This window comes from Gastrolobium bilobum, unplaced genomic scaffold, assembly GCF_033153095.1.
Source record: "Gastrolobium bilobum isolate Gb01-03AN ecotype WA unplaced genomic scaffold, APGP_CSIRO_Gbil_v1 utg4530, whole genome shotgun sequence".
Lineage (NCBI taxonomy): Eukaryota > Viridiplantae > Streptophyta > Magnoliopsida > Fabales > Fabaceae > Gastrolobium > Gastrolobium bilobum.
The window spans coordinates 3,928-31,093 of record NW_026896582.1 but is presented as its reverse complement, the minus strand read 5'-3'; the positions used below and the strand labels follow the sequence as shown (position 1 = coordinate 31,093).

The window sequence follows — 27,166 nt, the reverse complement described above, 5'->3', positions numbered from 1 at the left end:
TAGTGCATGGCGGACGATATTTTACAACTGTTGTGAGTATCGGTTGGACATATTTCTTATTATATTGATGTCAACATGACATTTATATTTTTTAATGGAGATTTTGCTGTCAACCATGGAATTTACTGTGTTTAAATTATTATATTCTTTTTTTTGTTCATACCTTAAAAGTTACACGTTTATGTCATACGAACAAACCAATTTTCTTATTAATTCGTTTACGGGACAAACAAACTGATTTTTTTTTCTCCGTGCATCGCACAGGTAATCAATTAGTTTAAATAAGAGAAAAATGTTTGTAATTTTAAATGACAGAAAGTTATGTCATTTTAAGAGAGATACAGACACAGAAAATTTGAATTTTAAATTAAAAAAACTCACCCACTTTCTCTCTCCCATAATTTCCGTTTTCATGTGTCTATATCTCTCCTAAAATGACCTAACTTATGTCATTTAAAATAGGGAAAAGTTCACCGATGCACTTGTAGTTTGCTTCAGAATCATTTATGCCCCTGTGTTTTTTTTCCTATCACATATGCCCCTGTGCTTTGTAAAAAATAAGAAACCACAGGGGTATATGTGATAAAAAACATACCCTTTTACAAACCATAGGGACATAAGTAATAAGAAAAAATTCACAAGGGCATAAGTGATTCTGAAGTAAACCACATGGGCATCGGTGAACTTTTCCTTTAAAATATGACAAACACCAAACCCTTTAAAAAATATCTGACTTTCCCCGGTGGACTGAGTAGGCAAACCCATCTTTGACTTAGAGATTTACAGTTTGAAAAATTTTCACCGTTTTATAAACTATTCCTTTCGTTTCATTGGCTTTCATCTTTTCTGTTTCTTTGTCTTCTGCCGACACCTTCTTCTGTCTAGTATTGGGGAAAAAAAAAGTATAATTATTATAAATTTTAATTTTGGTTCTGGATCTGGTTTCTGTTTCTCTGTTCAACCCTTGAGTTTGATGCTTCCTTAGCTCTCTACTTGGATATCGATTTAACAATCCTGACATGTCCGGGCCGCTTGATCGGTTCGCGCGTCCCTGTGAGTATCAGTAAAACGATTTTTTGCGTTCAATTTCCATATCAATAACCTTTATTTGTTCATTTATTCATTGATTCAAGATATGAATTTCCCTTTGTTGAAACCAATTATCTTATGTGCTGATCTAGATCTCTAAATCCACCGTAATTAAGGTATAAATTAGCTGAATTAAGTTTAATACAAATAGATACTCTTAGATTTTAACTAATTAGTAATGAAGTACTATCAATGCTTTGGATTTACTTGTAATGAAGAATTTATACCGCAATGACTTAGCTGGATTTAATTTAATGCAAATACATGCTCTTAGATTTAACGAATTAGTAGCTCAGCTACTTACCCCTCTTGTTCACTGCAATGCTTTGGATTTACTTGTCATGAAGATTGAAGAAGTTAATGTTCATTGAGTTCTGTATTTGGTTTTAATTCTAAAATATAACCTGAATGGGATGTGTGGAAATTTTATTTGTTAGGCTTTGAAGGGTTCTCTGGTCATGATGAAAGAAGAGAGCGGAAATCGGATTTTGAGAATTCAGAAGATGATAGGCGTACCAGAATTGGGAGTCTGAAGAAGAAAGCAATAAATGCGTCCAGCAAATTCAGGCATTCTCTTAGGAAGAAAAGCAGGAGAAAGAGTGGGAGTCGTAGCAATTCTGTTTCGATTGAGGATGTTCGAGATGTTAAAGAGCTCCAAGCAGTGGAAGCATTTCGACAGTCACTTATGTCAGATAACTTGTTGCCACCAAGACTTGATGACTATCATATGTTATTGAGGTTACCCTTATTCCTTCCCAGTTATATTTAAACATATCCATGGAAGTTGGATATTACTTTTATTATCAATATAGATTGCATTTCTTTTCTTTTTCAAACCAATTTATCAAATACCCAACTATTCCGGTTCAAGCACTGCTAGACCCATACAGAGGGAGGCTCTCTAGCAATCCTTTTTTTCCATTTTCGGGACTCAAATTTAAGACCTTTGATTAACTTGAACAAATGGTTTTGTTGATTGCATCTTTTTTTTTTTTTTTTTTTTTTTTTTTTTTTTGTATATAAGGAGGGCAAAAGCCCAAGAAAACACATTACATAGGATTGTTTGACATCATCCTCCTGTCTTCAGTGATTAACACATTGAGACCAGGTGGAATATTATTGAAAATATAATAACCAAAAGAAGACTGAAGCCCTTGTTTAGCCATCCAGTGAGCACATACATCGTGGGATCTAGGGAGATAATTAAAGCAAACTGTACAATCTTTTTGCAGCCATGCTTTAATACTGATCGAGGTATAGCTATCTCTCTGGTCATGCTGATTATGAACAGAGACAGAAAGTACAGTAGTGGAATCTCCTTCAACAATAAGATGACGAATTCCTAAATTCCAGGCCAATTCTAATCCCTTAAGGATTCCCATAAGTTCAGCCTTATGTGGGTTACAGTATGTGTAGGAGTATGAGAATCCTCTAATCCATTGACCACATTCATCTCGTAAAAGCCCACCACTTGCTGCACGATCTAATGCTCTAATTGAAGCTCCATCGAAATTCAACTTGTCCCATCCATTTGCAGGAGTCGTCCATGAATAATTCTAGTGAAAATTACCTGATGTAGAAATAGAGGCCCTTTGATGATCACGCGAAGCAAGAATATCATCAATATATCTAGATATAATAACATGGGCATTTTCTGGATGCTTGAAGTTATTTTCACATGGTGTATGAATGGAAACTGATAATAAGTTGGAATCAACAGAGAGCCAATTATCTTGCCAAAATCTAATAGTCTTACCATTATGAACATCCCATTACAAGCCTCGAATAAAGCTAGACCAGCATTTGCCGAAGCTATTTGATAGAAATTTTACTAAGTCTATCAATTAAAAGGATATTGATCTGTATATTAATGAAAATGGAACGATTACAAGTTTATTCTGAGTAAAGATATAACAGAGCCAAGCTCCCTGCTATGGAGATTATCCAATAGCCCCTTTCTACACAAGTAGAAACTTTTCAGAAAATTGATAATGCGTAACTTGCTCCCACGCTCTCACCTCCCTATATGCGTCAATAAGCAATAACAAGCAATAACAAACTATACCACTCACTCTCTCACCATAACTGACATTACAATGACTAAAAGAGCCAATTCATTACACGTCATCCACTCTCGCTTCCTTATTCTTCCTTTTGTAAACCAGCATTGGGTTAACTCTGGGTTGTCCTCCCGCTCCCGTGTATGGGCTTGTTGTTGTTGGGCTGCTTGCAACAGTTTCAGTAGACGGATCAACAATTGCTTCACCATTCCTAACAATACCTCCGTCTGTGATTGCTGCCTTGTCCTCAAGGCAGAAGTGTGGGAATTGCCCTGTGACATCGCTAGCTTTCATCCAAGTGGCTTCTTCAACAGGTTTGTGCCTCCAAAGGACCAACCATTCTGCACAAGAGTTACTGCCCTCCTTGGCGTGCCTTACGGCAATTATGGATTCGGGTTCAGGAGCACTGTCTTCTCCTACAGCCAACCCAGCAGGTAGCTCCCCCTCTACTGAAACAGAACCGACAGCCTTCCTCAATTGGGAGATATGGAAAACGGAATGGACACGAGACCCTTCAGGAAGTAAAAGTTAATAAGCTACTGCCCCAATTTTCTTCAAAACTTGAAAAGGGCCATAGAAACGTGCAGCCAATTTGGGATTAATGCGCCTGGAGACGGACATCTGCCTGTGTGGTCTTAACTTCACATAAACCCAATCCCCAACAGCAAATGCAAGATCGCGACGGTGAGCATCAGCTTGTTTCTTCATGGATGACTGAGCACGGGTCAAATGATATTTCAGTTGGCGCAAGGCCTCATCCCTGTCATACAAGACCCGAGATACGGCATCCACTTGAGTCTCCCCTGCCAAATAATGTGTAATGTTGGGAGGAGGGCGGCCATAGACAGCAGCGAAAGGAGTAGTGTCAATGGAGTTGTGGTAAGAGGTGTTATACCAGTACTCAGCCCAAGAGAGCCACAGTGACCAAAGTTTGGGCTGCTCCGATGCAAAACAACGCAAATAGGTCTCAAGACAGCGGTTGACTACCTCCGTTTGTCCATCTGTTTGGGGATGATAAGATGTACTCATCTTCAAAACAGTTCCCTGCAAGCGGAATAATTCTTTCCAAAAACAACTAAGGAAAAGGGGATCACGGTCACTTATAATAGACCGAGGTAGTCCATGTAGGCGAACCACTTCTTTAGCAAACAAATCAGCAATGTGCTTGGCAGTAAAAGGGTGTTTAACAAGAATAAAATGAGCATATTTTGATAAACGATCCACTATCACTAAAATCACCTCATAGCCGTGGGACTTGGGCAAACCGGAAATGAAATCCATGGAGACATCCTCCCAAATCAATTGAGGTACCGACAATGGTTGGAGAAGGCCAGCAGGAGATAATGTTTGATGCTTATGGCGTTGACACACATCACAAGATTTCACAAAATTCAAAATCTGCTTGTGCATACCCTTCCAGAAAACCCCACTGGCAATCCGCTTGAAAGTCCTAGTGAAACCTGAATGCCCGCCGCAAGGAGAAGAATGGAATTCCTTTAACAAAACAGGAATGAGGGAAGAGTGGGAGGATAAAACCATCCGCCTTTTGTAAAATAACAGTTCCCCTTGCAAGATATAATCCACAGGAGCAGCTTGACCCGATTGTAAGGCAGTAATGACATTCTGCAACAAGGGATCCGAATTGTATTCTGCCTTAACGATACTCAGGTCCAACCAGTAGGGGCTTGAAACCAAACTAGATAGCTCAAGATCTCCTGGTTCCGCCATCCTAGATAGGGCGTCTGCTGCCTTATTTTCAGGGCCAGGCTTGTAGATCACCTCAAATTGATACCCCATAAGCTTAGATAACCAACAGTGTTGATCTGAGGTAGTAATGCGCTGAGACAGCAAGTGTTTGAGACTCCTATGGTCCGTGTACACAGTGAAGGAACGTCCCAACAAGTATGGACGCCAGTGTTGAACGGCAAGAGCCAAAGCCATGATTTCTTTCTCATAAACTGATTTGGCAAGATTGCGGGGAGCAAGAGCTTTGCTGAAGTAAGCTATTGGTTGTTTCTCCTGCATCAGGACAGCTCCCAAACCAGTGCCAGAAGCATCACATTCAATGACGAAATCTTTGGAGAAGTCCGGAAGAGTTAAAACTGAAGCAGATGTGAGAAGCTTCTTCAAATGTTCGAAAGCTGTCTTGGCGGAGTCGCTCCAAATAAAACCATCCTTCTTGGTGAGATCAGTCAAGGGTTGCGCAATCTTACCATAATCTTTAATGAAACGCCGATAGTAGCCGGTTAACCCCAAAAATCCGCGGACCCCCTTAACATTTCGTGGGAGTGGCCAATTCAGAACAGCCTGAATCTTTGAAGGGTCCATGGCTACTCCCTGGAAGGAAATCACATGGCCCAAGCACTCCACAGATTCAGCACCAAAGCTGCATTTCTTCCGCTGAACAACGAGGTAATGTTCCTGCAACAGAGATAACACCTCTGCCAAATGGCATAAATGAGAATCCCAGGTATGACTATACACGAGTATATCATCAAAAAAAACCAGAACATGTTGGCGAAGTATAGCTCGGAAAACAGAATTCATGGTCGATTGAAAAGTGGATGGGGCATTTGTTAAGCCAAAAGGCATAACAAGATACTCATAATGCCCATCATGTGTACGAAAAGCGGTTTTGTGGGTATCCTCTGGTCGGACCCGGATTTGGTGAAAGCCAGACTTCAAATCAATTTTAGAAAAATACCTAGCACCATAGAGTTCATCCAATAGCTCGTTGATGGTAGGGATGGGGTACTTATCTGGGACAGTCACCTTGTTCAGGGCTCGATAGTCCACACACATCCGCTAGGTGCCATCTTTCTTTTTAACCAAGATAACTGGGCTTGAGAAAGGGCTCACACTGTGCACAATCTCCCCTGTCTGTAATAACTCCTTCACTTGCCGTTCAATTTCGTCTTTGTGGTGATGCGCATACCGGTACGGACGAACACTTACTGGGCCCGTGCCTGGAACCAGGTTGATAGCATGGTCATGCCCTCGAGACGGTGGGAGCCCTAGCCGCTTGTCAAACACGGTCTGAAATTGGGTGAGCACATGTGTACGTGCCCTTTGCTGTTCGGCTGAGAGATGAGCCTGGTGTAGGCTGTCAGGCACATCCTCACCAACGTGCGTGTCTAACTCGGCAGCATGCAACAACCCTTGAAGAGCAACCGGTTGAGCCCCAGTACGCATTTGGTACCCTCGAAGCAAGATCGTCTTACCTTGGTGACGAAATTGCATCGTCTTCTTCTTCCAATCTTGACACACCTCCCCTAACGTTTCCAACCACTCCATCCCCAAAATTAGGTCAACGCCACCCAGATCCAAAAGAAAAGCCCTAATCGTCAAATGGTGTCGCCCTAAGAGAAGGTGTAGCTCATTGCAGCGACCCTTGGAGGACCTCCGACTACCATCCCCGAGGCAAACACTAAACTCCTTGGTGTCGTGGACGGACAGGTTGAGAGAATCGACCAACTCAGGTGTGATGAAATTATGGCTCGCACCACTGTCGACCAAAATTAGGACCGGAAATCCCTCTAGTTCCCCCTCAATTTTCATCGTGTGTGCGTGGAGCACCGTGTCAGATATGTGGTCATGGCTGAACCCCTCTACGCAACTGACATGGTTGCACACCATTTCCCATTCCTCAGTGGCCTCGTGTGTATCAGTGGTAATAGGGTCACATGAATCCCCTACGACGTCGTCTTCCTCTAAAATGAGTAAACGTAAGCCCTTGTCTGGACAAACATGGGTTGGGCTGAAATTTTGCCCACACTTGAAGCAAAGGCCCTTGGCCCGTCGGTCCACCATCTCATGATAGGGTAAATTGCGAAAGCCTTTGTAATTGGGCCCAGACCGTCGATCACTGGGCTTATTGGGCCGGTCATCAGGTTTAAGGGGTTGAGGTAGATTCCCTACTGGTTGCTTGGGTGTGTAACGATCAGCGCCAGCTACTGATACCACGCCGCGACGGAAGTGGCCTTGGTCACGCAACGGGGGCTTCCATTTACCTCCCAACAGCTTACGCTCCACCGTACGAGCGACGGAAATCATCTTGTAACGGTTCAGTGGTTCCAGGGAAAGCACTTCAAGTTTAATTTCCTCTTGGAGACCCCCAACAAACAGACCCATGTACTGGGCATCGGGCATGGGGGGAATTTGAGCCGAAAGCATTTCGAAGGCTTCGACATATTCATCCACCGTTCCACGCTGCAACAATTCCTTCAATTGAGCGAAGGGATTGCCAAAATGGCCCTCACCGTAACGGTCAAAAAGGGCGTGCTTAAAGCGTTCCCAATCCAGCTGAGCGTCGGATTCGTGGAGCACCTTAAACCAGTGCCACGTTGAGCCTTCCATGCAAATTTGGGCGTATGGAATGCGCATGGTAGATGGAGTTCCTTGGACGGCAAAATAAGCCTCGGCTCTGGCTACCCATCCCACCGGATCCGTGCCGGAGAAGACTGGGAGCTCGATGCGTTTGGCCTTAATGCGATAGTCCTCTCCCAGAGGGGCAGGAGAGGTAGCTGGGACGGGCACAGCGGTGGCACCGTGGGGCGCGTCCACCGTGTGAAGTGAGACCGCACTGCTCTCGGCAGCGGTGATAATAGGAACTTCCGTGGACGACTGACGAAGCTGGAATCCATCCTTCACCTCCGCGTGTAACGCGTTCAAGCTGTGGACGATATCGACAACGCTAGTAACCAAGGCACCCAGCTTAACGGAATGGTCCGACAGCTGACTGGAATGGCCCTTAGACGTGACATCCTGGGAACGAAGAAGAGCTTCCTGAGAGCGAAGCGAATTTTCGACGGCAGCCATGCGAGTTTCAAGGGTATCCACTCTCTGAGAGGTCATTCTGGTGAGCATAAACAATGAAAGCACCAATTTGATAGAAGTTTTACTAAGTCTATCAATTAAAAGGATATTGATCTGTATATTAATGAAAATGGAACGATTACAAGTTTATTCTGAGTAAAGATATAACAGAGCCAAGCTCCCTGCTATGGAGATTATCCAATAGCCCCTTTCTACCCAAGTAGAAACTAATAAGAAAATTGATAATACGTAACTTGCTCCCACGCTCTCACCTCCCTATATGCGTCAATAAGCAATAACAAGCAATAACAAACTATACCACTCACTCTCTCACCATAACTGACATTACAATGACTAAAAGAGCCAATTCATTACACGTCATCCACTCTTGCTTCCTTATTCTTCCTTTTGTAAACCAGCATTGGGTTAACTCTGGGTTGTCCTCCCGCTCCCGTGTATGGGCTTGTTGTTGTTGGGCTGCTTGCAACAGTTTCAGTAGACGGATCAACAATTGCTTCACCATTCCTAACACTTTTCCAGAGATTAGAATCATAGGATTTCACTATGATGTTACGCCTAATATCTTGACTTCGTCTATATTTGGACAGAAGAACTTGGGCTCAAAGCTCATTTGGTTGGTTAATCAAATTCCAAGCCAGTTTATGAATGTAAGCCTGGTTTTGAACTCGAAGATTTAGAACTCCTAATCCTCCGAAAGATTTTGGTTTACAAATTTGGCGCCATGAAATTAGATGTTTTTGCTCATCATGTGCCTCCCTCCAAATAAATTTACGCTGCAAGCGTTCTACCTCATTACAAATGGTAACAGGAATCAATCCATTTTGCATGTGAAATGCTGGAATAGAAGAGATTACAGATTTTGCTAGTGTAACTTTACCAGCAAATGAGAGACAGTGGTGACTCCAGCCTTGAAGACGCTGCTTTACTCAATCTAATATACCAGCATAATGAGATTTTAGAGAACAGCTATGTTTAATGATAGAACTCAAGTATCGCCCCAAACTCCTTGTCCTCCGAAATTGACAAATATTAAGGATGGACTGAACCTGCCCTTCTTGAACATTTGGTGAGAAAAATACTTGAGTTTTTCCTTTACTAATTTTCTTCCCTAACATAACACAGAAATGGTCTAAGCACTCCATAATTCACTAGCATGCTGTGTCGAAGCTTCTGTAAATAATAAAAGGTCATCAACAAAAAGCAAGTGGGAAACCTTAGGTCCATTTCTACCTACTTGAAAAGGTTTCCAACGACCAGCATGAACTAAATCAGCAATGAGATGGATAGCTTTTCAATACACAGAACGAAAATGTAAGTACATAATGGATCTCCTTAGCGAATCCCTCTTGTTAGAGTGATGGAGGAGGACTTTGATCCATTTATAAGGATTCTAAATGTAGGTGAGGATATAGAGGCCATGAACAGTTCTATCATCCAAATTGGAAGATCAATTTCCTTGAGAGTACTTCGAATAAATCCTCGACTCAAACGATCATATGCTTTCTCCAAATCTATCTTAATGGCCATATAGCTTTTTTTTCCTCTTAACTTTTGCATGGAATGGATAATCTCCTAAGTAACTATAATGTTATCTTGAATATGTTGTTTGGGTACAAAACTAACTTGGAAAGGAGAAACCAATTTATCCATTAATGGCTTCAAAAGGTTTGCTAAGACTTTGCTTACCCCCTTGTAAAGGACATTACATAAAGAAATGGGGCGATACTGAGAGATAAACTCTGGTTTTGAAACTTTTGGAATAAGCACAAGAAGTTTACTATTTATCCTTTCAATTGTAGAAGGATTCTCCACAAAACTTTTTATATCCTTACACACTTGTTCTCCTATAAGGTCCCAATTCTTTTGATAAAAAGAGGCCGTATACCCATCATCTCCAGGAGCCTTGGATGCATTCATATTAAAAAAGATTGCTTTATCTCCAACGAGGTGATAGGCTTATTCAAAATATTCATTTGCTCTGAATCTAGTGCAGGCCAGGAGGTATTTGTTTGCAACCAATGTCGAGAATTATATTCTTCTTTGAAAAAATCAGAAAAGAAACAAGTTATAATTTGTTCTAATGCTTTAGGGTCTCTAATCCAATATCCCATTGCACCCTTAAGTTCAGCTATCTTATTTCGTCTTCTTCTAATCAAAGTCTTTGTATGATAATACCTGGTATTTTTGTCTCACTCTCCTAGCCATTTAGTTCGAGATTTCTCATACCAAAGATGTTCTTCATGTGCCTCTATACCATCAAGTTCTTTTTGTAGCCTTCTTTCTAATCCCTCTAAGTGGTATTTTTGATTTTTTGCTATGGCCCGTCGTATACCATTAATACGACCCAAAAGAAATTTTTTTGTGTGAACAATGTTAGCAAAAACAGAATGGTTCCACTCGTTGAGGCATGGGGTTAGAATTTCTAAGTTCTCAGCTACTTCCAAGAGTGGGTTCCATGTGTCTTTCCACATTTGTTTGAATCCATTATGATCTTGCCATAAACTATGAAATCGAAAGGGTCTATCCTGCCAACGATCTTTACTTTCCTGCAATGAAATAATAATAGGGCTATGATCATTATGAATTTTCGGAAGAATCCTAGTAAAACCTTCTTCAAATATATTCCACCACTCCACATTACAGCAAGCTCTGTCTAATTTTTTATAAACACGATCTAGATTCATAAACTTAGGTCCTCTCCATGTAAACTTTGCACCATATCCTTCAATATCAAGTAAATGGCAGTCTTCCATTACTAATGATAAAGGTTGACAATGCCGATAATCAACTGGACTATCCCTAATTTTCTCAGACACATGTGCAATATCATTAAAATCACCTGTAACCATCCAAGGACCATAAATAGTTTGTTTAATTCTTCGCAGGTCATCCCATAAAATTTCACGTCCTTTTGCACGAGGGAAATAATATATAAATGTGCATTGGAATGGATGCTTTTCAGGAAAGGATATATAACAGTGTATAAACTGAGGGCCTTGTTCTAAAACAACAATATGAACATTTATACTATTCCAAAGAAGTCATAAACCTCTAGAAAATCCATGCGCATCTTCAATATTACATTTAGAGAAACCTAATTTACGAGCAATGTATATACTCTTCTTCCCTCTGACTCTTGGTTCAAAAATGGCAGCAACATCTATCTTATGTTTTCGCACTATATTTCGTAAAGTACCTTTGAACTGTGGCTTTAATGCGCCACGACAGTTCCATGCTAAGATAGACATCAATGATACACAGTAGAAGCAGGATTACAGGTTTCTTGCAGACCTTGGGAATTCTATTTTTCAACCTGATATTGGTCATGAATATCTACCTCCATGTGATTTGATTCAATAGTTGCGACTTTGAGGTCATCCTGTTTGAAATTCATAACAATTGTATCAAAGGATATATTGGCATGAAGGCCTGGGTCAAGAGCTTTGGGATGATCGAGTCCACTTCCACGATCTGATTTATCTAACTTACTCTTTCTGTGGTTTGATTCTAGGACAAAAACAAGAGCATTTTCTATATGCATTTCATTATCATGAGATTTGGTAGTTTCTTGTCCTTCAACAATCTTATTTTTTTTTTCCACTTTATTCTCATTGGTTTACATAGGAGTAGGACCATGGCCAGATAAGGCATTTGTCTTAGGAAACGACCTTCCATCATTGTTGATAATTGTGCATGCATGGTCATGAGATGTTCCAGTTAAGACAAATTTGTTAGATTCTTCTATAAAAATAGCCTTTCCCTTACGAGTCTTGATGTGATTATTTGTAGGATTGCCTTCTAAATTCTCCAATACACACTGAAGATGATTTGGATATTGCTCATCATCAATAACACTTACATCTTCTTCAGAGGCAGTTAATGCATCAAATACGTTATGGCAACATGGCAGTTTAGAAGCTTGAGAATTAGTTTTCTCCTTTCTACGTGAATAACCACCATTAACTGACTTGTGATGTGTAGTAACCGCTGGGGAATCACCACTAATTGTCGGGAGTTGCCATCTGGGACGTCGAATCATCATCCACGGCCCAAGGGATTGGTGGGACACTGGTTTTCTTGTTGTGTTTGTATTATCTTCCATTGATTCACCATGAACATCCACAACATCTTTGATAAGACATTCTGGGTAGTGGTCTTTGTTGTGACCGTATTTACCACAAGCGAAATAGATAAGAAAAAGACCCCCATCTTCAATATGCTTGATATTCCCCTCAATTTGTAAGTTGGTCGCAATGGTTGGGTCAAGTCAAGTTCAACACAAATACAAGTATATCTACCCCTCGTTTGTGCCATAGTGGTACGATCAATACGTAAAGTTCTCCCTAGCTGATCTCCTACAGAGCGTAAAAATGGTCCGTCATAATATTCCATAGGTATGCCAGGAAGCCGTATCCATGCCGCTATTTTCTTAATGATATCAACATGAGGATTGAAGTCAGGCTCCCAAAGGCGCAGAGAAAGGTAATGACCTTGAATTAACCACGGGCCTCCATTCAAAGCATTTGCAAGATCCTCTTTGGCGGAGAACTGGACGGTAAAATAATCATTGCCAATATCTGAAATTGTAACGGAACCACGTTGTGCCCAGAAGGATTCCAACTTCCTCTTCATAAAGGTCACACCAATGTGTTTACCAAGAAGTTTCACAATCAAAGCAGACGTCCATGCTCTGCGCATCCTTTACTTCGCTTTTGGGATACAGGAGAAGTGAAGTAAACCATCCTCCTCAATTATACATTTAGTTCCCCACTTATTTGCTCCTTCTTCAGCCTTAGGATCATTAGAAACATTAACATTCTATCCATTCCAAATTCTGCATCACAATCTTCTTCTCCATTGTGCTCCAAAAGAATTTGTCACCTAGACTTTTGAGGCACAGAAGAATTATCTTCCATCCAGGCCTCCACACGAGGAGTCAAGGTTTCAGTATTGGTGAATGGTGAATCCCCTCCCTTATTTCGTTTAGTACTATGGTAGAGTAAATCATCCTCCTCCATCGTCCTCGTTGGAGATTCATCAGTGCATGCGGTTTCAGAAATCACAAGGTTCGTTACAGTTGCCATCAGTAGCACCGGTTCGTTTTCTCTGAACTTTATTGTTCGGTTTGTTGATTGCATCTTTTTACTAATAAAGATTGTGATGATCACAACAGATGCATCATTTGTAACTTGTTATACCTCTACTTATTATGAGTTATCTATAATACGTTGGTTTTAAATACAGCCTTCAGTACTTCAAACTACACATAAAAATCATAACATTTTGCTCAAGGCATTCGTGGTTTGCATAGAAAGTGTCTTTGCATATTCACATTTTACATGCTTGTTGCACTGAAGATTTACAGATGACTTGTTCACCTTAAAGTATAATTTAAAGCTTGAATTAACTGATGTTATTGCAGATTCTTAAAAGCAAGGAAATTTGATATTGAGAAAGCAAAGTACATGTGGGCCAACATGATCCAATGGAGGAGAGACTTTGGTACTGATACAATTATGGAGGTGAGTCATCTGATTTGAAAAATATACCTAACCTTTTATTTGGTTTTCTTCTTTGGCTGATCATGTTTGAGTTGGTCATCTGTACATTTTAGTTTTCTGAATTCGTTGTTCATGCTATGCTACTTTGGTTTCCTCTCTTTCTCTCTAGGATTTTGAGTTCAATGAGTTGAATGAAGTCCTGCAGTACTATCCACATGGTAATCATGGTGTGGATAAGGAAGGAAGACCTCTTTATATTGAGAGGCTAGGCAAAGTTGATCCCAATAAGCTTATGCAAGTCACTACCATGGATAGGTATTTGAGATACCATGTGCAGGGTTTTGAGAAAACGTTTGCTGTTAAGTTTCCTGCATGTTCTATTGCTGCAAAGAGGCATATAGATTCTAGTACAACCATTTTGGATGTTCAAGGCGTGGTATGTTGAAAGTTGCTTGTAATCATTTTAATTTAAATGTAGGGAATTCTGGGTTTGGATTACTTTGCTGCCTTTTGCTTTGTAGGGTTTCAAAAACCTAACCAAGTCTGCAAGGGAACTCATCACACGGCTGCAAAAAATTGATGGTGACTACTATCCTGAAGTATGTAGGCTTTATTCATAATATTTTTGGTAGTTTCCAATACTTCATGGCTTCTAAACTCACTTTTTGTTTTTGTATGTCTTCTAACTTGTAAGTGATTGTGCAGACATTATATGTAATGTTTATAATCAATGCCGGTCCTGGTTTCAAGCTGCTTTGGAACACAGTGAAAACATTTCTTGATCCCAAAACTACTTCAAAGATACATGTATGTGTTTGAGTTATTCTTTTTTAGATTTTTATAGGATTTCAATGAAATAATCATCTTTTACAGTTGACAGAGATAATCTATAGCTGTAGGATTAATTGATACTTCAATGTTCTGTTAGGTTCTTGGAAACAAGTTCCAGAGTAAATTGCTTGAAATTAGTGATGCAAGGTAACTCAGCGTTTATTTTGTTAATAGTGTTATTTCTCAATCAACATTTTGTTACCCGGAAATTCTGACTATCTACGTGGTTTTTCAGTGAGCTGCCAGAATTTCTAGGTGGTAGTTGCACTTGTAAAGATCAAGGTGGTTGTATGAGGTCTGATAAAGGGCCATGGCAAGATCCAAACATTTTAAAGGTTTGTTGCTTATTGATAAGAAAGAAACTCCTCCTATCGATCAAGAGGGAGTAATTTGTATATATGTTTGAATTAAAGAAACAATTACAGTGAAGAAAATGAGATTAAAGCCCCTTGCTACAGAGAATTTCTCCTAGCCCTTTCTACAATGTAGAAACCAGAAATGTGAATATTCAACATAACATCCCAAAAGCCAAAACCCCATGCTATAAAGCAACCACTAACAAAACAGATTCCTCTCTCCCTCTCAGTAACGCACCACCCAAAAACAGACTCCCAAAACAGACTTGCCACGTCATTCACTCTCTCTTTTTGCTTTTCCTTTGATAAACCAGAATTGGGCCAGACCACTTCTTAGCTTGGGCTTGGACTTCTCTTTGGACTCATCAGATTGAGTCCCGTTCCTATCAATTATCATGTAATTGTTAGACTTTGTTTTTCACTAAATATTTACTAGTTATCTTGTCATTGCTTCTGCTATCATTTGTGACTCAGATAGAACAGTTTTGTGTTGCAGATGGTTCTTAGTGGTGAAGTACAATGTTCTAGACAAATAGTAACAATTTCTAACGACGAGGGGACAGTAATTGAATGTGATAAGACATGTTATCCTATGGTATAGTTTTAATACCATCTTACACACTTCATGAATGAGAACTTTATATTTTATAATTCTTCTTCATTTGGACATTGGGAGCAGATAAGAAGTAGTGATACATCAACAGCAGAATCAGGATCTGAAGTTGAAGATATCACTTCTCCCAAAGCAAGTGGGAATTATACAAACCCAAGGTTGACCCCCGTCCATGAAGAAGTAAGTGGTCATGAAATTGATATTCATGTTGCAAAAAGAAAGAAAAACAAGATAGATATATAAAAAAATGTTGCAATGAATAAAATATAACTGCTTTGATGTTTGTCCAGGCAAGATTGGTTGGTAAGGCTAGTCATGCTGGTGGTATCTCTGAGTATGATGAGTATGTTCCCATGGTTGACAAGACTGTCGACGTTACATGGAAGGAGAAACAATTGACTACTCAAAACTCATTTGGCTCAACAGGTTAGATACTTCATGCATCTTCATCCCCGAAATGATTGATTTTGATATTCCACCGTTATTAACTTCATTGGATTTTGATATGCCACCGTTACTAACTTATATTATTTAAGCCTACCTTGGTGGGACTAGACACATTTTTTTTTTTTTTGGTTGGGGGGGACTATTCTTGGCGGGCACATTGAACCTAACCGATCGACTATGAAATATTCAAAATATTATGTTCTTCAGAACATACATGTGTGAAAGATTTACACAGTTTACAATTATGCTTTAAAAGAACGGTGCTTTATATTTTTTTCACATATTTGAATTCGTCATGCACTCACGCCTAAGAAAAGAAACATGAGAATATTCAACACTTTTATAAGAAAGTAAATATTTATTATAGTAAAAAGATAAGTAATAAACACATTTTCATATAGATTTGAAAGAATTTGGCAATGTACTAGGTTTTAGATTATGTTATGGACCCGCCACCGAGGCCTAGTCCATTGTGCCGACCACTAAGGCCCATTAGAGGGGGTTATACCCCTAAACTGAGACAAATGTTTCCTCACCTTACCTATCTCACTCCCCATGCACATGCACCTCATACACATAGGTGAGGATGTTTGGCTCACACCTAATGGGGCTTACAAGGGCATGGATGGTTAGGCTCTCTCTCCCCTACACTTGGGAATATTCTTCCCACTATAAACATCTTTCTTCACCATGGAAGAGGAATCTTTTGCATACATACTCACCTTCTTGATTCTCTGTTAGATTTCAGTCACTCAAAGCCACTGTGTCCTCACACTTCCCCTTGATTCTCGGCCTTTGCCTGAGATGCACTCACAATGACTCCATTTTAGAGTTTTGGTCTATACCACTAACTCTCTAGATCACCTATTCATTGACATAGTCTACCCCTTGAGGGAAACATATCTAGCCCAAACACATAAACAGTTCATTGGCGCCGTCTGTGGAAAACAGTAAATTTCGATTCCCATTTCTTTCTACCTAAGAGTTAAGCTACACCCTTGGAAACACGATTTGCTGCAAAAACGGTTCAGACTAGTCGAACCCACCGCGTCAGATTGGCCAAACTCTTGAAGGTCATAAGGAGAAGCTCCATGAGAACCCTGTTCCTTCGGTTCAGGCATCATTACTGCCCAATGCTACTGCTCCGGCTGTTTTGGACGAGCCCATGAGGTAGATGATTGAAGCTTTGAGAAGGGAAGTCTATTACCTCTGCCAACTGACCCCGCAGAACCAGCCGCTAGCGCCTCACCTGAAGGCTCAAGACTAGAGTGTTGGCCTGCGCAAACATCTGCCTCAAGTTTTACCTTTGCAGCAACCTGCTGCAGTTCAGAATGGAATTTTATTATTAAGAGTTATTGGCATCGAAGAAAAGTATATTTGTAATGTATTTGTCATTCATTGCAGAAAAATTTCTATCGAGGACGGGAAGATCTACTGATGGAAACTGTGCGCATATCTGGGCTATTATAGTGGGCTTCTTTATTGCCATCTTTACTTTTGCTCGTTCAATAGCATTTCGTATGACTAAGGGAATACAGGACTCTGAATCTGTTTCTGCCCAAAATATGCCTAACATGACTGTTGATTCAATTACCAAGGAAGAATCTCGTCCCCCTTCACCTGCTCCCAGAGTCACAAAGGCAGAGCTCATCTCATCTGCTTTGAAACGCCTTAGTGAGCTTGAAGAGAAGGTTGATGTGCTACAGTCAAGACCTAATGTGATGCCATGTGAGAAAGAGGAGCTGTTGAATGCTGCTGTTTATCGTGTGGATGCATTGGAAGCAGAACTGATCGCTACAAAGAAGGTAACTGTATTTCATTTAAAATCATATTATTTGCTTCAGGCTAGACAGATATTAAGGAAAAGATTTGTATTCTTTGCTATTATTTGCCATAGAATTGGCTTGTCCACCAATTACCCGTTCACGTGTCAGTTTTCTGATTGTGGATGAACACATGTAAGTAGTGAGTCTTCATATCATTATCTCCTTTGTTTATGCACTTGACTTGCAACCATTATAGCTATAGACATTTTCAATTCAATGCCCCACCTGTTGTAGGTAGATTACTGTCTAGAGTTAGGATCATTGTCTACCAAATTGTATCTGTGTGCTCTTCGTTTTATCTCATAGGTCAGGGGACAAACTGAACTATGTTAGATGTCCATAGAGAAACTTTAGAGCTGCTGCTTTTGCTGTCGATTATATACATTCTATGACATTGCAATTCGCCTTTTAAACCGTCATGGGCAACTGACCCCTTTCCGTTTGAACTAAGATTGGTTGTCTGCTAAACATTTCAATAAATTTTGGTATTTATATATAAAAGCTAGTGTATTCCACTTCCTAAACAGGCTTTATACGAAGCTTTGATTAGACAAGAAGAACTTCTGGCATACATAGACCGTCAGGAAAAAGCCAAATTTGAGGTAAGGCAACGATATCTTCATCTTGTGTAAATTTTGAAGGTAAAATCCAAATGCTTGTTACCCATCTTGCATGGGAACTCTTAAAAGTATCTTCAATCTGTTTGTAAAGCAGAAAAAGAAGTTTTGCTGGTGATTGCTGAAGAGATAACTGTACAGAACGGAGCTGTTCGGCGCATTGATGGATATTACTTCATTTCTGCTTGTATATATATAATAAACTGCCCTGGAGTTTTTCTTCAGGTTGGCTTGTCCATTATCGGCATGAAACTCTTGTACGATGGAATTCTGTATAAACGTCTACTTATCTCCCTCCCTCTCTCTTTCTCTCAAAACTTTAATACAGATGAATTTGAGTGTTGAATTTTAAGTAATTTTATGACATTTATAAAAGTTCAAACAAAGTCTAAGTTTGTTCCACTGTGAATGTAGAACTTCTTTACACTTCTATCCAAGTTTTAATTATTACCATAGTAAAAACATGTGGTAGTGAAGAAGCATAAATTTTTTGTTCTTTTTAATTTTTCCTTAGTTTGTGAAGGCGTATTATTTGATACGTGTCTCTTGATCTCAATTTTCTTGGGAAAAATCTTTCTTTCTCTCAAATTGAAAGAATACGCAGTTCTGCATATTTCTACGCAGTATAGGCTCATGGAGAATCAGGTAATCCGGGTGGTTAACTAGTTAAGGCAATGGACAACAAGAGCGGTGGAAAAACCAAGTCACCCAGATACTGAAACCAATGAAATAGTAATAGGACATAGTTCTAAAAAATGCCGGATTAAGACGTTCGTTGTTGGACATAGAATTATTTGTTCATCTTCACAGTTCGACTACAATCCGTCATGTAGGTTGAACAGCCCCGACAGAGAAACCTTAATTTGAACAAACACTGCTAGGGCACATAACATCCGAAATTCAGAATGTTTACAATTATTATAACATTTTCCCGGTTTGGTCTTGATATTGGGCGAACTTACAATAATGAAATCAACTACATCAATCATAACACTAGCGCATTCTTATTTTGGGTAAAAAAATCTACTAATTCTTCGATTCTAGTTATTATGATAAGAGCAATGCTGAATTAAGAAATAGATTCAAGAAGATAAAAAGTATATCATGACCAATTGGGTTTATTGAGAGTACTGCTTTGAGAACCGGATTATTGAATTGGTGAAAACACTGGCTGATTCACGGTTTACTAGTTCAACCGAGTTTAAACAACGGTTAAATCGTTGATAATTAAATGATACATATATTTTTAATATTATATATTAATAGAAATTTATAAAAATAAAATTAGGGAAATTTAAAATTAATATAAAAGAACTATATTATATGTTCTGCAAGATAAAAAAATCAATAGTAAAAAGTTTAATAGTAACAATCTAAATGCAAGCCTTTATTTGTCTAAACTAATACATTTAGTTGGATAAAAAAATGACAAAAATAAAAAATTTGTTCAAACCCATTTTTCACCACCAGTTTTCTTCAGTTTTTACTGATTTAATTAGTTCTTTAATCATTTGGTTTTTTGGATTATCTAGATCGATGACCTGATCAGTTCATCAATTTTTTAATTCAACCGACCAATCCGAATTTCTTTTTTTTGGTAGATATGAAGGGCAAAGCCCAATCTGATTTAATTTATAAAATAATGCAATTGGGCTTAAATAATAGATTCAAGTTGATCGCATTAAACTAATAAAATATAAACACATCATTAATAATTTAAGGGAAATTTTTTTCTTATATTGATGTAGATAAATTATTTTATGTTTGTGAAACAAAATAATAAGAGAGACTCACAAATGATTAGAGAGAAAAAATAAAAATGGGATACACTTTTGTTGTGTGTAGAAAAATAAGTTATCTCATGTTGAATGAAATAAATATAACCCATAATTTAAATTTAAAAGGAAAATGTATATGTTATGTTTCAGAAAATGAAAACCATTTTCCTACTGACATTTCAATTTTTGAGCATTTTTTTTTTTTTTAAATTGTGTACTCCACTAAACACACGAGTCTGCAGGAAATATTACTTTTTTCTAGCAACATAAAAGTAAACCCCTAACTTAAAAGAATGTAACATTTATTTGATAAAAATTAATAGGGTTTTATAAGAGTTATGTTGTAAGAAAAGTGATTGTGTAATGTTATAGAGATTCGTTTTGCGTGCTATAGTTTTTTTTTTTCTTCAAAAAGTGTGGACCACACAAAATATTATGTGTGTAGGAAAGTTTGTTGTGTCATGTTAAATGAGAAATGCAAACCCCAAATTAATAATACGCCAATTCTTATTGATATACTAAGTTAGGTGCAAAAGGTTTGCATAGACATCTCTTGACAAGACACTGATTCATGAATCAGAAACACAAATGGGAGGGTGAAAACTGAAAACCTTCTCATCTTGTGTGCATATGGCTTCATCATCACCATCATTTCTGTTTCCCGATTCCGAAATTGCATTGAGCAACCAATGTCCTTGATCACTATTGACCAGCTTCCGGTGCCGATCAACAACCTTCTAAGATCAGAATTGCACTGCACCTCCCTCCTCAAATCCGTGTTATATATGTCAATTGTCAAATAATGTAGGCCCCACACCTGGTGGTTCTTGTTGCGCATAGAACAAGCCATCGAGTTTGGTTAGGAGGTGTTTGATAGAGCACAAAACTTTTTGAAAATTAGGTGAAATTACAAAAGCAACCATAAACTAAATAATATTACACAGTACATAATATAGGATTAGAAGAAGGTCATTTTCGTCATCTACTTCACATTCCTTTTTCCATTTTATCGGTAATCTGAAAATATCACCTTCTAAGTGGTATTTTTAAATAATGTTTTTCATCACAATTTTCAAAGAAACGAGAAATGATGGACAAATTAGTTTACTGGGTAAATTGTTTAAAAACTTGTACCAAACATGGACAATTTGGAATACCATTCTGAAATGCCTGCTATCTTGTGAAAAACTCCTACCAAACACCCCCTAGAGGTTAAGTTACAATAATATATGAATAAATGATGGCAATGATTCGTTTACAATTTTTTTTTTTTACAAATTTTTACAAATTACACTATGTAATCCCGGAAGTATATTGTGTAACCTAGTATACTTCTGGAAGTACATAACGTGTTTGTAAACAAAAAGTTTGTAAATATAACCCTCCCCATAAATGATAACATAAAATTACTTTTTTTACATTTTGAGTATAAATATTTAATAAGTTTTTACTTAAATCTCTATATTGTCCTCAGTCATCGTACACTCTACTAAAATTTTCTAGGTCTGCCACACTATGTGGAGATATGATCAACATATAGTTCAGGGAATGTATGTAACCCAAAAAAATTAAAAATAAAATTTCAGGAGCTATTATGAAAATGTTGCAATGTAAAGAGTTAACAACTTAACATGAGGTGGAACTCATGAAGTTAGGACTTTAAGGGGCTTAAATGGGTCGTATGAGCTAACCTATTAAAGTAAGGTGCCCCAAGCCATGAAGCCATTGAGTCAAGTGTCTTTGGGTCGAAAGTCCATGTGGGTTTCTTGGGTTCTGATCCAAATCAATTGAATGTTTGAAACCCACTTGGAAAAGTTAAATTTTATACGATTGTTAGATGAAAATCATAACATGCAGCTTACCAAAAAAAAAACATAAAAAAACATAATATACCTACTTGTTTTAACCAAAATATAATTTCGGTAACCGGTTTTCTTCATGGGAAAATGTTTGTTGTCTTAAAGAATATAATTTTATATCTTTTTAAATAATTATAATATTTTATTATAATATTTAATAATTTTTATTTATTTATCAAAATTATTTTTTAATTAATTAAATATTATAATAAAATGGGAAAAAATTCGTTTACAAATTTTATTTACAAATTACACTAAGTATGACCGGTCATACTTAGTGTAGTTTGTAAACAAAAAATTTGTAAATATAACATTCCTAAAATAATTAATTTTATTTTTATACTATAAATTTCCTTAGTCCAGACCGGTGACCATATAATTTTTTTTTTAATTTTTTTTTTTTTGGATTCATATTTTTATATTGAGGTAGGACCCTTTGACACCAGTGTCATTTGAAATTTGACACCTCATCTAAGAACCGTTAGATAAAAAAAAATCAACAGCTCTGATTTGTAAGTATTTTTTTTATTAAGGATCCTACCTCTTTTATATTTTTAAATATCACCCTACTGCTATTACAGATATTGAAATAGAAGAAAGCATTGCCTCCGTAAAAACACCATATAAAATGGACAATGGCCTGTAGGTTGACTCAAGTGCAATACCTGGGCATAAACGAACTGTGAAAAGTGTACAGGTTCGAATTTTTTAGAGTTAAAATTGAATAATTTTCACGTCACTCAATTCGGGATTAAACTTCTATCTATATGAGTTTTATCACTATTTTTGACTTGCCCTCTTATAAAAAAAGAAAATTACGAATCAAACAATAACATCAAACCCAAGAGTTAACATTATACGTCATATTCAACAATAAAAAAAATAAAAATCAATGGGATATTATCTAGTTTCTACGTAAAGTGCGACCATATCCACAAAGTTACTGAAGAAATAAATAAGATACCTAATTTTGATGATAAAAAAAACATTAAGAATATAAGCTCTTGCAGAGTTTTGCACTGAGACAAGGTTGGACGCGAACAGAAATTAGTACTAAGGCAACCTGCGTCTCCCCATGTTAGACCAAACTAGTGAACACCAAAACAAAAATCATATTTAAAAACAGAAGAAACTACGAGTAGGGTTATATTGATAATTTTTTTTTTATAAATTTATAAATTATACTGTGTCTGATCGGTAATACTCTATTTAAGAATGTATTACTTGTTAGACATAATGTAATTTGTAAGAATTCGTAAATAAAAAATTTGTAAATATAATCTACTCCGTAAACTATTGAGTTATTCACAAAAGAACTTTTACTACTATCAGGGAATAGATGCATTATTTTATTAGTTATAAAGAAATTAACAATACTAGGAAAGGCACAACAAGAAGAGTGAGTAAATTACAATATGGAACAGTAACGATATTCATCTTCGACTATCACATACCAGTGATGCCACACACCACATCTGTGACACAGATTCGGAGTATGAGAAACATCAACCTTCTTCTCATTCTTTTTCTCATCTTTCTGAGGTTGAGAAACATCACCCTTTTTCTCATCTTTTTTCTCTTTTTTTTTCTCTTCTTTAGGGGCACCGACGCTCTCAATGGTTGCTGATTTTCTGAATTTTCTAACCTTCTTTATTATCCTTACTGGATCAGCTTCACCAACCACTGTCACTGTGTTTTTAGCTGGGTCTAGAACAATGGAGGTTATCCCTTCAACACTTGCTATTAATTTCATCACCTTTAGTTTGCACCTTGAACATAGAAGTTCTACTGACACCACAGTTTTCTGCAACACACAATGATTCAGATACGTTAGTACTTCCTAACCGAAAGCAGAGAAATTCTATAACAAAATGAACAAAACGGCTAAAAGCACTGCAGCATGTCAGTGTAAGGATAGGACTTGAGAAGAAGTGAGGTTATAATATTTATTACATAAGAAAAGAATGCTATCATGTGGAACAATGTACGGAATTTGAAACATGAAACCTTAGACATGATTTTCGAGTCTATAATTACAATGCAAGAACAAGCCAGATGCAGAAACAAAAACCAAGATTTGCTTTATTATCTCATTTGTTCACTGAGTATGTTTTCTTATAAATTTATGGACACCATTTTGCCCATGTTTTAATGTACAAGTTTGGTGTAAAATAAAGAGTGGCAGTGCTAGTAGGTAACCTATGATAAATGCGGATCAAATAATTTAATGTCTTATCATCTATGCCCTCCCAGTTAAACTAAATGCAGACACTAAACATTCACAAAAACAAGTCTCAAAGTCCATTTTAAGTTCTAAATCTCTTTCTCTCAAAAACATAATCCAAAAAAAAAAAAAACAACTGACCTGACATAAGCTTTCTCAAAGTTCATTTTAAGCTCTAAATGGTAGTGCATGCACAAGGGGTATTTTACTTGTGACTGGGTCCTGTGACCAAATTCTGTGAAGTAACTATACCGATAATGGAGAGTGAAAAAGGCCAATTTTTTGTAGCAAAGCGTCATGCATTTGATTGGAGCGTGATTCTTGCATCTTTAAGGGGATTTCTCTGGATTATCGGCTTATTTAGAATAAGATTAGACGTTTGGCTTCTATTTGATGTAAAAAATTCATGACATTTCTCTAAAAGATATCTTGAGATATGGGGTAGATAGCTACGTTTTTTCAATTTTTGTTGTCGTTCTTTCTGTGTTTTTTTTTTTTTTTTTGTAAGGAGAATCTCTTATGCTCCTGACTCTTTACAAACATTTTCCATGTCTAAATGAATTCTCTTTTAAGAAAAATTAATTAAAGACAGGTTGAATTGTTCAAAATTAAAATTTAACAGAAAATAGGTCATCTACTTGGTCCTTGTATGTCTCAAGTGAAGAAGTTGGAGACAAGGCGTAATTATGTGACAGCTAACAAGTGTTTCAGCATTGAAATGTCATAAGTATTCATCTTCTAACCAGCAAAGACAAGTCAAATTCCTGTTCTATCAATAAATATGCCATGTGTGCTTGGGTTGGAGTGGAAGGCATTATTATAGTACATATATAATTTTGACATGCGGCTAATTTTTTTTTATTTTTATTTTTTCGGGTCATCTTATTCTTCATATTTGTTATGCACAGATCAAAACAGCAATAATCTGAATGGACCATCTTGCCTCCTGTTAGGTCCTGGATAGACCATATTTCTATACCTTGAGGTATGCACTCAGAGATAATGTATATCAGGTATATACTAGGCTTATAGTCGAGGTCCCAATCACTGCGCACAAGCAATAGGCTTATAGCCAAGGGGTGGGTGTGAGCACAGTGTGGGCAGTATTCATAAATAGGTTAGAAGTGTTTACCTTGGGTCCTTAGGCTCTTATTTATAAGGATTACCTTCTTAGGCTTGGGCCTTTTGAGCTCCCCCAATTGCAATAGGATTCAACTCCCTTTCTGTTGGGATGTGATCCTTATCTTGTGTCCTTTGACTGTTTAGAGTTGTTGAGATGCTGGTGGCTCTATCTCTTAATAGATTCCTAGGTAGGTAGTTGGGATATGATATTCATATCCATAACAGTTCCCCCCAGCTTGGTTTCCGAGGCTCTGGATGCCGAGGTGTTGCTATGTTACCTCGGATTTGATTCGTCCAAGTTCGTTGGTCTCGGAGCTGAGCTTTTGAAAGCTTGACGTCTTGCGATATTACTCGGAATTATTTTTGCCGAGGTCGTTCACGTAACGTTCCTTGATATTGCATGTGAAGTCGACCTTTGATATGTCAGATTCTTCATGAGTCCGTGCTTGGTCCGCATTTCGACTTCGTCGTGTTATATTTAAATTGAAGTTCTTGGCCTTGTTACAACTTTCGGCTTCGACCTCGTGGTCGAGCTTTTGTCTGACCTGCAATATTAAGACGAACTTGGAGCTTGGAGGTCAGAGTTTGGTCATATCTTACCAGCTTGACCTTTCGTTTCAGGTTTTGCCATGACGGTTATCACGATCCACGTGTTGTGCGCTTGTTGGCAGTGCGTGCATCGTGCAGGGCGCGCCGTATTGAGCTTTGCAGAGGTCATGATTGAGTGCATTCAATGCACTTAGGGTGAAGTTCCCTTTTTTCCCTCCATTGCTCAACCGTTTGGAAACCCTTTCATCTTCGCGTCTGGGGGCTTTCCTTCCTTTAAATACCAATTTTCGAAATGGTGTAGGACTTTCGTTTTCTTCTAAGTTTTCTTCCTGGCCATCTCCTCGCCCAGATTTCTCCTCTGTGCTTGCCAGCTGTGGAGGTTCTTGTTGGGTTTGCGTCCTCTCTAGTCATTTCTCAGTTGCTTCACTCACCCTTCATTCAGGTATTTCTTTCTTCCCTCCTCGTATTGGTTCACATTTTGGCTCAGTTATCGTTTGCATTTTATTTCGGTTTGAGTTGGGATTTGGTGGTTATTTCCTGTTGAGGGGAGGGAGAAATCAGTTGTTTCCTTTGAGTCTCTGTTCGAGAGTTTTGAGGGAGTTTGCCTGTGTTTTTTCCGCTTCAAAATGAGTATTCCCAGCACCTCTTCGGGTCCAGCTTCTGGCCGAGGTGGTGAGAAGGACGAAGAAGTAGTGAAACAACTGCCTCGATCTGTGCAGTATTGGCTTTATGGGAAGGAGTTGGCTTTATGGGAAGGAGTACACCGAGGAGGAGAAGCTTCAGCAGCTTCTCCGCGATCCTCGAGGAGGTCGCTGGAATTCCTGAGGTGGACGCGGCAGAAGAGGTCGGAGAGGAGGGGGCCGCCAGACTCGGCTTAATTTTGAAGCCGGTAGTCCTCCTTTGGCCTCAAACCCCTCATCAGATGGGTTGAACCTTTCGCCTGACCCGACTCCCTTGTCGTAGATTTTACCGTCATCCCAGGTCGTCCAGGGCCCGAGGTCCGTTCTAGATCGGATTCCTCCCTTTCAGTTGGATGATAGCTCTTCTAGCCTTTCTTCATCCGAGCTGGGTTTTCCGGAGTCGAAAACCCCTTCTTATTTTGGTGATTCGGGCTCGGGTCAGGTGCCATTTGTTGATCTAGTCAGTAGTTCTGACAGCTCCGTTCCGTTTTCGTGGAGTCCGTGCTCATTGCCATCTGATCTCGGAAGTCCCAGATCGGATTTGGATGATTTTTGTACTGATCCTTACCCTTCATGTTCCAAGACCACGACTATGGAGGAGTCCGACGTCCAAAATTGGGTTCTTCTTGAGATCCTTCGCATGCGATCCACGATGTCTCCTGCCGACGTAGCCCAACTCCCAGTTGGAGACCCCAGTGGGGTGGACATGCTCCTAGCAGGTGACTATCTGGTGTGTGCGGGGCCTATTTTGGACGAGCCTCATTTCTTTTTCCTTTAC

At 38.5% G+C, this 27,166-nt stretch overlaps 1 protein-coding gene across 1 annotated transcript; it reads left to right on the top strand.

Moving 5' to 3' along the window:
* The first annotated feature begins 895 nt into the window (after window positions 1–895).
* On the top strand, window positions 896–18,569 carry LOC133300735 (phosphatidylinositol/phosphatidylcholine transfer protein SFH8-like). The gene is made up of 14 exons (XM_061500314.1): window positions 896–1,053; window positions 1,527–1,827; window positions 13,408–13,507; window positions 13,656–13,922; window positions 14,008–14,085; window positions 14,192–14,293; window positions 14,415–14,464; window positions 14,553–14,652; window positions 15,170–15,268; window positions 15,353–15,466; window positions 15,577–15,712; window positions 17,138–17,538; window positions 18,087–18,161; window positions 18,274–18,569. Exons 1-14 carry the CDS (start codon window positions 1,020–1,022, stop codon window positions 18,292–18,294), a joined length of 1,878 nt encoding a protein of 625 aa, XP_061356298.1. The 5' UTR covers window positions 896–1,019; the 3' UTR covers window positions 18,295–18,569.
* The last annotated feature ends 8,597 nt before the right edge of the window (window positions 18,570–27,166 follow it).